Below are 13,387 nucleotides of genomic sequence, written 5' to 3'. Positions count from 1 at the left end.
AGCAAGTTCTAGAGATACATATTATTGAAAGAATATACAATCAAAGAATATAATGTTGAAGGCTCAAAAGCTTGAATTGGTATAACACTATAAAGTCAACATGACATATTCTCAAAGTCAATCCCTAAAACAATTAAATGTTAAAATTTGTATGCACACTTATTCATTTGATTTATATCTTCATCTAAATCAACTAATTCTCATACATAATACTCATATTCTCAAAAACCAATGGGAGTTCAAAAAGATTAAACATAGATTTTTTTATAAAAAAAAATAACAAAGAAAACCAAAATTCTCTTAATACCCCCACACTTTAAACAACAACATTGTCCTCAATGTTGAAATAAAAGAAAAGAAATATAAGAGAATGACAAAAATAAAGTAAAATGCGAAAAATAAAAGATAATGGAAAAAGAAAGCAAATCTGATTTTTTTTCCTTTTGTGTTGGGTTGCCTCCCAGTAAGCACTTTTGTTTTATGTCATTGGCTCGACATGTGGCATGCTCATTTCTTCATAGATTGGTTCAGCTAACTCCATAGAAGCGGTGAGTTTTGTCGTCTAACCAGGAAAAAGTTTCAAACGTGAATGATAAAGAAGGATTTTGTCTCCAACATGAAACTCTTTTCTTGTAATCATTCGATCATGAAAACTCTTAGTTTTTTCTTTGTAAATCCTTGCATTCTCATAAGAATCATTCTGAATCTTTTCCAATGTGATTCCTGTCTTTTTAGGCACCAAAAGGATAGGCACCACCCATTTACTGTCTATAATGGGGTAAATGACTTCTACATCATGGGGGACAGTTTGCAAAGCCAATGCTGATTCATGCACATTTTGGGGAACACATATATGCCTCTCCACCTCTTCTATCTTGGTAAAATCATAGTCATAGCTCAAAGCTACGCTTAATCCATCATTACAATCAAAATCCCAAAGTTGCTGCACACACTTATCAACTTGGTCATAACATGTGATAAAATAAACATTGCTATAAGGATATGTCATTGCATCATGAAAATTAAATCCAATTTCTTCATCTCCTACCTCCATAGACAAAGTATCCTTACCACAATCAATCTTTGTATTGGCAGTTTTCAAGAATGATCTCCCAAACAATATAGGAGTGTTGTTTGATGAATCACAAGAATCATGTTCCATGTCAAGAATATAAAAGTCGCATGGAATAACCAAACTATCAATCTTGACTAGAACATCTTCTATCACACCAAGTGGATAAACAAAACTACAACTAAGAAATCAACATAACTAAAATCATCCAAAGTGAAATAAAAGTTATATAATTTGGTTTGACCCCAGCCAATATCATCTTATAGAAAACATTCAAAGCTTCTCTTGCAAAGCCATGCATTTCATAACCAGAAATCATCCATGACCTACAATATTTTCCTTCATGCTATCAAATGCATTTCTCGCCATTTCAGCTTGCCCACATTTGCATTACATATCTATAATTGAGGTACCCACAATCACATTACTCACAAAACCCATCTTAGTAACCTGTTACAAAAGATAAATAAATGACATATCACAAGCAGATGTGATAACTATAAATCAATGCAACAACGCAGACATCACCAAACATTTACCTCAACTATAATTCCCCAACTTGGCTAACGTTAATCTCACAGAAATGACCTAATACATGGAACAAACCATTCTAGTATGAAAAGAAAACGAAGTACCTGATCATGCAAACACATTCCCACACGTAGAGCCCCTTTATGTGCACAAGCTAACAACAAAGTGGACAAAGTCACCGCATTTACCACCACCATCCTTTAACATTCCATGAAAAACTTCGAAAGCATCAATCGATAACCCAATTTGGGCATACACAGCAATCATAGAATTCCAAGAAACCACATCCTTCTCCGTCATTTCATCAAACAACTTTCTAGACAAACCCACTTCACCACACTTTGTATACGCATCCAACAAAGTATTCTCAACTCCCACCATTTTATCCAGCCCAGCCTTTATAACAACCCCATAAACTCCCTCACTACTTTATTAGAAACACGAGAACGTGCTGATAAAACAGAAACCTTATCAACAAAACTTTCAATCTTATCACTATTTCCTTGACTCTTTTAAATTAAAAAAACTCCTTAAAAACCACTAACGCTTCATGGGCATCATCATTTTGAACATACCCGGTTATTAAAGAAGTCCAAGTAACAATATTTCTATGAGGAATTTCATCGAACAAGATTCTTGCATCACTTAACTACCCACATTTCTGGCACATATCAATCAATACTGATGATACAAAACCCAAAAACAAGAGCTTGTTGATGGGTTTGCTTTCCTGAGTTAAGATCAAACAAAGCGGAGAATGATTTGATTGCGGTTCAACTAATATCGAGCTTTCCCATTGAAAAGAAAGTACAGAGAGACTCGTATGAGTCACCGCCACGAGCCACCTCTGTAATAAGGGAGTTCCAGGAGTAGAAATTGGCCTTGTCAAAGTATTTGTTTAACCAGGTACTTGAGTTAGTGTTCAGCGGCTGCTGCTGAAAAGTGGTTTATAAGATTGTGAGTAATGGCAGTGAATGGCGATTTGGAACTTCATTCATTCTCTATTCAATTTTTTACTTAAATTTATCTGCTTTTGCTTCTTTCTGTTAAAATTTTTAAAGGGTGATGTTATGTATTTTTTTATATTCATATCATAACTCTATAATTAAACATAAATACTATTCATTTTAGAAAATGATAACAATGATGATAATAATAATAATAATATTGATAGTAGTTTATTATGATGGTGATGATAATGTTACTAATTATGATGATAATGATAATGATAATAATAATAATAATAATAATAATAATAATAATAATAATAATAAATATAATGATAACGATATTAATAATAATAGTAGTGATAATAGTGGTGGTAGTAATGGTGGTCGTGGTCGTGGTCGTGGTAGTAGTAATTTTAGAATGACATTTGTTTTATATATATTAAGATAATAAAATATTGAATTAACTTGGATCAACCTAGTTTAATATGTCAAATTCGTAATCTGAGTTATGAGACTATAATAATCCCATAGAAAACAAATCGAAACAAATTATGAATTCTCAACTAGATCAATGTTGAAGGATGAGATTAAAAAAAAAACATCTAAAACAACCTAAGTCTATCTGTTAATCCTATGACCCGAGTTATGAGACCAAGATAACCTTATAGAAAGAAAATTAAAAATAATATGATTTAACTTAGGTTAACCTGCTAAATGTGTGAATTTACTCATGAGAATAATATAACCCCATAGAAAAAAATCAAAATAAATTATGAAGCTCAATCTCCAATCGACCATGTCAGATCCAATGTTGAACGATGAAATTTATAAAAATTTAAATAAACAATGACATAAAAATAAGCCAATTCAACCCGAGTTAACCCATTAAGCACTATTTCCAGGTTATGAGACCGAGATAACCTAATAAAAAAAATCAAAACAAATAATGAAGCCTAATTCTGATACGAACCAAGTCAAGTTTGAATTTGGCTTTCAAATGCCTACTAATCAATTTATGAGATCAAACATATCTCTCAAACTATACATCGAATCGAGTTGAAATTTTACAGGGAGAAACAATACACATGAAAATATATTGTGGTAAATGGTCAGGTCAAATAGAGTTCGAGAACATATTATTTTATAGGGCTTAAGTTACTAGACGAATCTTGTCAAATCTGCTAGACTAGACCTTTGTGTAATTGTTTGGGTCATATATGGGGCTACAAGTGGAATTGTGTAGTGATTCACGCTGAGATGAAAACTAGACATCTCAAGCTTTCCAATCATATATGGTTTTTCTATTAATTCATCCAAACGAGAGAGAACAACGTGTGTTTGAAATCAGGATTGAAATCTATTGAGACTTGTTTTTATTATCCTATTTTATTTATTTATTTATTTTTGAATAATTATTTTGATTTTGGGTTTGTTCTGGCCTATTAGACAATTTTTAGGGGTTTATTTCATTATTGGACTTATGTTAGGTGATTACCAGTTTATGCTCATTAGCTTGCAACATATAAGGAGTCTATTAGGATTAGTTAGAGGAAACTATATTATGTTTTTTTGAGCTACAAATTTGGACAGCAACTTGAAGAATAAGTATGAGTTTTCTTTTGTTTATTCATGGCAAAACAACCTTTCTTTATAGGGACAAAAATCGTACACTGACTTATTGAAGATTAACTAGTTTCATGGTGTGATTCACATACTTAGAGTTCTTAAATATAAGGTTATCTCTATATTCAAATATTTTTCCAATACCCTTGGTTCATAAGTACAATGTTACTTCTAAGTCAGAGTTTTATCAGACCTGAATTTCAGCATTCCGGTTTGTTATTTACTTCGTTTGGGGTTGCTTGATCACGTGATCAAGAGGTCCGCATCAGTTGGTATCAAAGCTAGGCTCCAAAACCAGGTTATACCCATTATTATCTTCTTGTTGGTTTTGGTTTCCTTAGCTTTACTTGTCTTTGATTCAATTTTTATTATTTCGTGTCTAGAGTTTAGTAGTTTGCGTCTAGGGCTCCTTTAAAAAAGTGTTATTTTAGTTTTTTGTTGTCTCAGAATATATCAATAACATAAAGAGTAAAAAAAATATGTTATTTTAGTATGTTATTGTCTCAAAATATATCAGTAGTATAAAAAGTAAAAAAAAAACATTTAAAAAGGAGCAATTAAAATTGAAAAAAGTGGAGGATGGATGAAAAAAATATAGGCCTATTAATTCATACAAATAAGAAAGAACAACATGTTTAAAGTCAGAACTGAAATCTGTCAGAAATGTGCAAAAAATAAAGAAACATTGTTTTCTTATATATTATGGATTCCAGTCAATACAAGGATTTCTTAATCCTCTTGGAAGCATGTGTGACATCTATTGACTTACTTATTTTATAAGGATTCAACAACTATTATCCATAGTTTGCAAGAATTTCATATCCATTATGGAATGCATGTGGTGGTAATAAGACTTAGGATTCTTTTGTTATTCTTTTCCTTATTTTGCAGGATTTTCTTATTGAAAATAGAGATTATAAGAGGCTATTTAAAAAAGATATTCCAGTCATTTTCTCTCCTATTTTTAAGAGCATACTTTCAGCTAAACAAGAAAAGAAACTTCAGCATTCAAGACAATATCTTTCAAGCAAGGAAAGAGGATTAATGGATGATATAAAAAGACACTCTTTCATCTATAAGTTTCAGATTCGGCTACAAAGGATCCGATGCAAGAAGATACAATTTTAGGGTTGTTTTGATAACTTGTATTAATATGAATATTTCTTATGGTTTATTTATTTTTAATTAATATTTATGATAATTATATTTCAGTTTTAGGGTTTTTATTTCTATTGGGTTTGTTTTTCCCCCCAAAATCAATGTTTAGGCTTGTTTTAGGTATTAGGCTTGTGCTTAGCTGATTTTTAGTTAAGACCTATTGGTTTTCAACCCAATATAAGACCATTATGGTTATTATTTGAGGACTATATTATGTTTTGTTTTGTTGTAAATTTTGAGCAACCTTTAGACATTAATAAAATTCAGTTTTGCTTAAGCAAACTTCATCTTCTTTGCTAGGACAAAGTGTAAATTCATTTTATCAAGGTATAACTGACCTTGTGGCATCATTCACAATTATCCAATACTTCTTGTTCTTAGTTATAGGTTAACTCTAGGTCAAGGTTCTAGTCTAACAGATTTGATAAGATTCATCTAGTAATTTTGACCTTCTGAAATAATATGTTTCCAAACTTCATTTGATTTGAAAAATATATCACCATATATTTTCATGTGTATAGTATCTCCCTGTAAAATTTAAGCTCGATTCAATCTATGGTTTAGAAGATATGACCGATCTCGTAAAATTTGTCATCAAATATTTTAAGGCAAATTCGGACATGACTTGGTTTGTATTAAGTTCTCAATCAAACATATTAGTAAAAAATAAAATTAGAAAAAACAAGTTAATTAAAAAAAGAAAAAATGATTCAACTGGGTTAACCTGTCAAACTCGTGACTCGGGTAATGAGATAAGGACAACCCAATAAAAAAACAAATCTAATGTTGAAAGACCCATGATCATGGTCATGAGACTAGGATAATCTCTTAGAAGAAAATGACCCAATTTAACCTGGGTAAAAATACCAAAACTTGCAACCTTGATCATGGGATCAAGATATCCCTATAGAAAAAAAATCAAAATAAATTATGAAGTTCAATTCCTAACCGATTTAATGTTGAATGATGAAATTAAAAAAACTTCAATTAAAAAAAGACACTAAAAATGTCCCAAGTTAACTCAGGTTAACCTATTAAGTATTATTCTCGAGTTATGAGGTTGGAATAACCTAATAGAAAGCAAATAAAATAAATCATAAAGTCTGTTTTTCAATTAACGCAATATTAAAAGATGAAATTGGAAAAACAGTTAATTAAGGGAAAAAAAACTAAGTCAGTCTGGTTAATTCGTCAAACTCGCGATCCATGTCATGAGAATGAGATAACTCAATAAGAAATAAATTTAATATTAAATTTTTTTTTTTAAAAAAAAAGAAGCATTGATTGGAAAAAAATCAAAGAATAAACAAAAAAAAATCTAATTAATAGTGCTTTGTGATGAGGGGTACAGAAAAACCCCCTCCTCTTTTAGTTTTTTGTTAATGATAAGAATAATGATAATATTAGTAGTAATAATAATAATATTAACAGTGACAACAACAACAACAACAATAAATGATGATGATGATGATGATGATGATGATGATAATTATGGTAATAGTAAAAGTAATAATAGTTTATTTTAATAATAACAGTAGTGATAATAGTAATAATTATAATGATAATAGTAATATTAATAAAAATAATAGTAATGATATTAGTAATAATAGTATTAGTAGTAGTAATGATGATGATGATAATAGTAATTATGACGAAGATGACGACAACAATAACAACAAGAATGATAATAAAAATACTAATAATAGTAGTGGTAGTAGTAGTAGTAATTTTTTCATCTTTTATATAGATTAACTTATTTATTTTCAGATAATATTTCTAATATGTGTAACCTTGCATAATTTTTTTCTTCTATTTTTTCCAATTAATTTAATGTATGTATCTATTTCTATTATTGTTTGATTGGATAAAATATTAAATTTAATAAAAAAATTCAATAAACTAGGTAAATATCTCGTCTTACGAGATTAAATATCTTGAAATATACTTGTCTCTTGATTTTTCTAATTTTATTTTTAGTTATCATTAAAATATTTTCTTATTAAATAACAAATATAGTTCTCAGTTTATTTGATTACATATATATGTATGGACTTTTTAATTTACATGATTTTTTATGTATAAAAACACGTAAAAAAAATTAATATATATATTTTTTTATAACAAAAAAATTTAACTTGAGACAAAAAACCAGTAAAATAGCTTCACAAAGCACAAGTGAAGTAGCTAGTTTATCTCTCTTGCATGTTACACTACATGTGTACATATATTGCATTATCATGACAACTTTAAAAAAACGACAATCATACCAGTTTAGGATTTTTATTGATCAGTTAGCAAAGCAATCACAAAGTCAATAGTTTTGGAATAAGGGAAGATAAAAGTTGAAAAAGGTGCTGAGTTACTGATGATTGAAGCAAATTTAATAACAGAAGTTCGAGCAACACAATGAAGATGATCATATTAAGACAATTTGTATATGATTTAATTTAAAATTTGATAATTCATATATAATTTAATTTAAAATTTAAAGATTATGTCAAGACAATTCAGAAATAGGATGATGAGGGTATAAGATGGATCAAAGTTTAATCCGATCTCACAATCGAGATATGTACCTTGCTGCACTAACGGGCTGGTGTCTCCTTAGCATATCAAACAGTAGATTACTCTAACTTCATCCGATTCAAACACTAGAATTTCGGTTTTTTTATAAAAAAAAAAAGAGATGAAAAAATGTGCTTTTATTATATGATTTTTAGGAGAGATTCAAGGGTTTTCCTGCAATTGTCTGATCATAAACTCCATCTAAAACAGAGTCCCATTAGCTAATTCTTTTGACCCGCTTGATTTAGCCTGTGTGTTTTGTTGTGATACTATAAATCACAGTTGTTGTAATTCCACTGCATCATTTGCTTAGAGCTCCCTGTAGACTGTAATTCCAGTTGCTGAAAATGTAATAGCTTTTTGAAATGGATAATCTCTTTGGCAACATCAAGATCTATTGCACAGATTCATAATATAAAAATGGTTTTAATGACTGAATGTCTCACACTAGTAATTTAGTTAATAATAAATAATGACTAATGAGTCCATACAAGCTCTTTTGCACACAATAGGGTACAAATTCTACGCTTCTGCACAGTAAAAACTACCAGTTTCATTTCATATAAGAATATTGCAAGAAACAAAGTAGTATACCAAATATGGTGATATGACCGTTGAACACTGCTGGACTTGAGGAACTCTTCCCTATGAACTCACCTGAGATTGGCACCGGTGCCAATTTTCCTAATCTTGGAGGAGCTGCAGGACCCAGATCCCATTCGTCAGTTGGAGGAGGGAAAAAAGAAGACATGTTAGGAGCATTTACATATGGCAAAACAGCTGGAGAAGCTCCAATAGTAGGTTCACTGGTTAGAGCAAGCACACTGGCGAAGAACATGATCATTGGTATAACAACAGAAACCTTTGTAATGACAGCCATGGTGTTAGAATTGTATGGCAGACCTTGTCTAAGGCTAGATATTGAGTGAAGGGAATGCGGGCAGTGAAGTGTTGAAGGGTACCTAGATAAAGATGGTGGTGTGACTGCTAGCTCAACATCACGGGATATACAGTGACTGCTTTAATTCTGCCGGCAAGGTTTCGAGCCCTTATTTATAAGAACATTTTGTTTTTCTTGACTTTGTCTTTTTGTGTCACAGTGGCCTTTGCAGACAGACACAGTAGTAGTGGAGCCATATAAGGCTGTAAGAAAGGATTATTCTTTTATTGTTTCACGTGGTAAGGGGGGAGAAAGTGGAAGGGGGTCTTATCAGTCATGTTATCTTTGCTTATCCATCTGAATATATTTATTGGTTTCGTCAAATATAAATATATTAAATTTAAAATTGTTTAGGAATACAAATTTTTTATTAGATAGATTTAAAGTATTTTAAAGTTTATAAAATAATCACGTGAAAATTAAATGTTCTTTTTAGTTTTAAGTAATTCCTTTAAGATTAGATTGTTATAGATTACAAGTCATTTAAATATTCAGTTTCTAATAATAATTCACACGAATTATCGATAAAAATCTCTTAAACTGTTTTAGGAGATAAAAATTGTTATATCTTTGAATACTAACTTTTTTTTTGTTTTTCAAGTATTTTGTATTGTATTGTACACTACTATCTTTACATAAAATATTTTCTATTTATAGAAAAAAAATAAAACCCTATAAATATTTCGTGTAAACACCCAATTAACTATAATGTATATATAGGCTTAAAGTAGATAAAAATTAAGCTTCAAATCTTTGTCACTTTGAAAAAGTGTGGTTGTGGTTGTTTTTTAAAATATTTTTCATGCTAAAATACATCAAAATGATGTTTTTTTATTTTTAAAAAATTATTTTTGAAATTAGTGTATTAAAATTATTCAAAATATATAAAAAAAAATTAATTTTTAACAAAAAAAAAATTAATTTTTTTAAAAATATAGCTTAACCCTTGTTTCCAAACGCTTGTAGTGGTAGTGGCAAATTTGTTTTTCTAGGCTTTGGAGGTTTCTGATGACCCTACACTCAAGTTTGACATTACATTTTATTAACATTATGGTAAGTGTTTCTAACAGTAGAGATCGGAGATGGATACAATCAGGATCAAAAGACTGGTCATTACTCAAGAAATTGTCTCTTGTAGCAGATGTTGTTCTCCGAAGGATTTTTTGCTTTCCTCTATGCTCCAGAAAACATTTACAGATGTAAAAAACATACAAATAATATATATTTACACCAAGTTTTGTACACAGCTTCAAATGGTCCTCCAAAATCATGGAAAATGAGCTACAGAAAAATCCTCTTGTTATAATTGAGAAGCACGATCAGGATGGTCCATCTCCTTTCACCGTCAATGGGAGAATGCCCCACTAATTTATAGAATCACGTAATGTAGACAGAGTCTAGCAAAATTACAACCACTGCAGATCCAATCAAGGTGAAACTTGGAATGCGTGATTTTCACCACCAGCAGAATCCAAAGCTGAAATCTAGCATTTATGTCAGTCTAAGTGATTCCATGGAACCATTGCAATAGCAAATTCAAAACTTTACTCCAAACCAGAACCAGAGGGCAAAACAGAATTCCAAGCAGAACCAAACTCGAACTGGAATAACAGCAGAACTTGAAAGTAAGAAATGTAGCAGCACCAATGAAGCGGACTCTTAAAACCATTGGCAAACTCAAAGTTGCATAAAGAAGCATGGAAAGTTTCACCAATAAAGGACTGGTTGGCCGGTAAAAGAAAAAACCAAACTACAAACAACAATCCAAAAGATTGCACATGCCCTTGTACTGATGATGTCTCTAAAATCACCAAGGTTCAAGGATTTTAGGTGCAGGCAAATTGGCTATGAAGCAATTTCTTATAGCAGACAGAGGCGGTTAGAAATAACTCAGTGTGACTGGAATCTTTGTTGTAGCGGAGACTTTGCTGGAAGGTTGTTCTCCCTCTTTTTTCTTTTTTTTTTCTTTTTCTAAGGCTGCTTGTTTGTGCTTTCATTCTCCGCTTTCCCTTTCTTTCTTTGCTTTTTTTTTTCTTGAGTTTTGAGGTGGATACACAGTGCTGCAATTCTCCATCCTTTCTATCATCAGAAAATCAAAAGAATCATACATTTTTCTTCTTGCATTTGGTTTCTAATTCTTATAAATTAAGCAGACGTGCGGATGGCATGATGTTTCAAAGAAATCTACATGGCCATACAAGGCTATAAGTTGTTAATCATTTCACACAATGGGAAATTCCCATCCACCCTTTGAACTGTCACAGAAACAGGAGAAACTTACCGAATCAAACAAGGTCCATCACCTACTTCTTTCAAATCATTACCTTTATCTTTTGCACTTAAAATATATTATGTCCATCGGTTATGTCTGTTTTTTGTTCCTTGTTTATTTGACTCACTTAAGACCCTCGAACCTTTTAAGTTTCTTTAATAAACCCCATACAAAGATAGCAGAGTCCATTTAGCTCGAGCATCAAGAGTTCTTATAGAAGTTCCAATAAGAACTCTGTAATGGGAAGACATACTATGCTTCAGGAAACGAAATGACAAGAAAAATGCGTGGCGATGCTCTCCTTTTCTTCTCTCTTCTTGTTCTCTCTGGTAAGTTTTCTGCCACCAAACATGTCACTTTCAGTTTTCTTGTTCATTTTTCTTAACTAATTCCAGAATTTTCACTTTGACAGATGCAATGCCTTCAGGGAAGATTGGGGTGAACTATGGCCTGCTTGGGAACAACTTGCCATCTGCAGGTCAATCCATAGAATCTCTTAGAGCCATGAAAGCTGGCAGTGTAAAGCTCTATGATGCCAACCCTGAAATCCTGAGACTCCTAGCAGGAACTGATATCCGGGTCTCCATTATGGTTCCCAATTATGAAATCATCAACATAGCCACCAACCAGACCTCCGCCAACAAATGGGTCGAAGACAATGTCCTCGCTTACCACCCTGAAACCATGATCCGTACCATTCTTGTTGGCAATGAAGTTCTCAGCTATTGTTCAGATGAAGGAAAACGGATTTGGAATCATCTTGTGCCTGCAATGCGTAGAATCAAGATCTCTCTCAGAGCTCAGGATATCCGTAACATCAAAGTAGGCACTCCGCTAGCCATGGACGTGCTGCAAACAGCTTTTCCACCATCCACTGCGACTTTTCGGCCTGATATCTCAACTACCGTGATGGTGCCATTGCTAAAATTCTTAAACAGCACCAAGTCATTTTTCTTCATTGACGTCTACCCTTATTTCCCTTGGTCTGAAAATCCCATCAATATAAACCTCGATTATGCGTTGTTTCAATCAAATATCAAATACACTGACCCCGGTAGTGGCTTAGTCTACACCAACCTCCTAGACCAAATGCTTGACTCCCTTGTTTTTGCCATGACCAAACTTGGATTTCACAGTATCCGGCTTTCGATAGCTGAAACTGGCTGGCCTAATGCAGGCGATATCGGTGAAACTGGTGCTAGCATTTACAACGCAGCTACTTACAATCGGAATCTTGTTACGAAGATGACTGGTCAGCCCCTAATCGGCACCCCAGCTAGACCAGGTTTGTTCATACCAGCATTTATCTTTTCCTTGTACGATGAGAACCAAAAGACTGGCCCGGGAACAGAGCGGCACTGGGGCTTGTTGCATCCAAATGGGACGTCTATATATCAAATTGATTTGACAGGGAAGAGAGCATCATCAGACTATGAACCGCTACCTGCAACACACAATGACATGCCCTATGAAGGCAAATCATGGTGCGTAGCAACACCGGACGTCAATCTGACAGAGTTGGAAAGAGCATTAACTTTTGCATGCAGTCAAGGAAACGGGACCTGTGAAGCCTTGACCCCAGGGAAGGAATGTTACGAGCCATTGTCAGTAATTTGGCATGCCAGTTTTGCATTTAGCTCGTATTGGGCTAAGTTCAGGAGCCAGGGTGCCAATTGCTACTTCAATGGACTTGCTGTGCAGACCACCAGTGATCCAAGTGAGTCTGCATGATTTTAAGTGATGGGTGGGTTTGAGGACCGTGAACAATCCTCAAACACATTAACACCAACATAAATATTAATTACCCTATGATTTTACCTCGCTTGCACGACTATTTTACAAACGAATAGAAAATTAGTCAAAAAAACATCAATTGCGAAAGCATGATTCACCTGAACTTGATATCTAAGCTACATTTCTTATTTGCCAAAGCATGATGCAAGTTTGCGACATGAAAGACTCACTTTGTTACTCTCTTCTTCTTTTTGTGATATATTTTTTTTATGTAGGTCGAGGATTATGCCAGTTCCCCAGTGTGACTATTTGAAGACAATTGAAGCCTCTGTAAGCAGCACAAGGACATGAATCTCAATTAATCAAGTCTTGTTTCAGAACTTTCTGTTTTAGCTGAAACTAGACATAGGCCCGAGGCCTATTATTTCATATTTGTTTTTTTTTTTTTAAATAATGTTTATATGATGCAGTCCCATTTTATAAAGGAGGAAATCCAATACAGGAAAGGAAACCAATGTTGTTAAATTTTAAGCTAATTAAAA

General features: G+C 32.5%; 1 protein-coding gene and 1 pseudogene across 1 annotated transcript; one reads left to right on the top strand and one right to left on the bottom strand.

Annotated features, from left to right (window-relative positions):
* Positions 1–1,258: 1,258 nt before the first annotated feature.
* LOC127903943 (pentatricopeptide repeat-containing protein At3g26782, mitochondrial-like) lies at positions 1,259–8,779 on the bottom strand (annotated as a pseudogene).
* Positions 8,780–10,295: 1,516 nt separating this feature from the next.
* On the top strand, positions 10,296–13,274 carry LOC18107109 (probable glucan endo-1,3-beta-glucosidase A6). Its single transcript, XM_006373038.3, has 3 exons — positions 10,296–11,440; positions 11,524–12,828; positions 13,121–13,274. Exons 1-3 carry the CDS (start codon positions 11,383–11,385, stop codon positions 13,156–13,158), a joined length of 1,401 nt encoding a protein of 466 aa, XP_006373100.2. The 5' UTR covers positions 10,296–11,382; the 3' UTR covers positions 13,159–13,274.
* Positions 13,275–13,387: the final 113 nt, after the last annotated feature.

The sequence above is a fragment of the Populus trichocarpa genome, chromosome 17, assembly GCF_000002775.5.
Source record: "Populus trichocarpa isolate Nisqually-1 chromosome 17, P.trichocarpa_v4.1, whole genome shotgun sequence".
Taxonomy (NCBI): domain Eukaryota; kingdom Viridiplantae; phylum Streptophyta; class Magnoliopsida; order Malpighiales; family Salicaceae; genus Populus; species Populus trichocarpa.
The sequence above is the reverse complement of the archived record's forward strand: the minus strand, read 5'-3'. Positions and strand labels throughout refer to the sequence as shown.

Bases quoted from the DNA above. Each gene is read 5' to 3' on its own strand.
- LOC18107109 (XM_006373038.3), top strand. From the start codon at position 11,383: ATGACAAGAAAAATGCGTGGCGATGCTCTCCTTTTCTTCTCTCTTCTT. The intron at 11,441-11,523 runs GTAAGTTTTCTG...TCACTTTGACAG, and splicing joins CTCTCTTCTTGTTCTCTCTG to ATGCAATGCCTTCAGGGAAG. The intron at 12,829-13,120 runs GTGAGTCTGCAT...TTTTTTATGTAG, and splicing joins GCAGACCACCAGTGATCCAA to GTCGAGGATTATGCCAGTTC.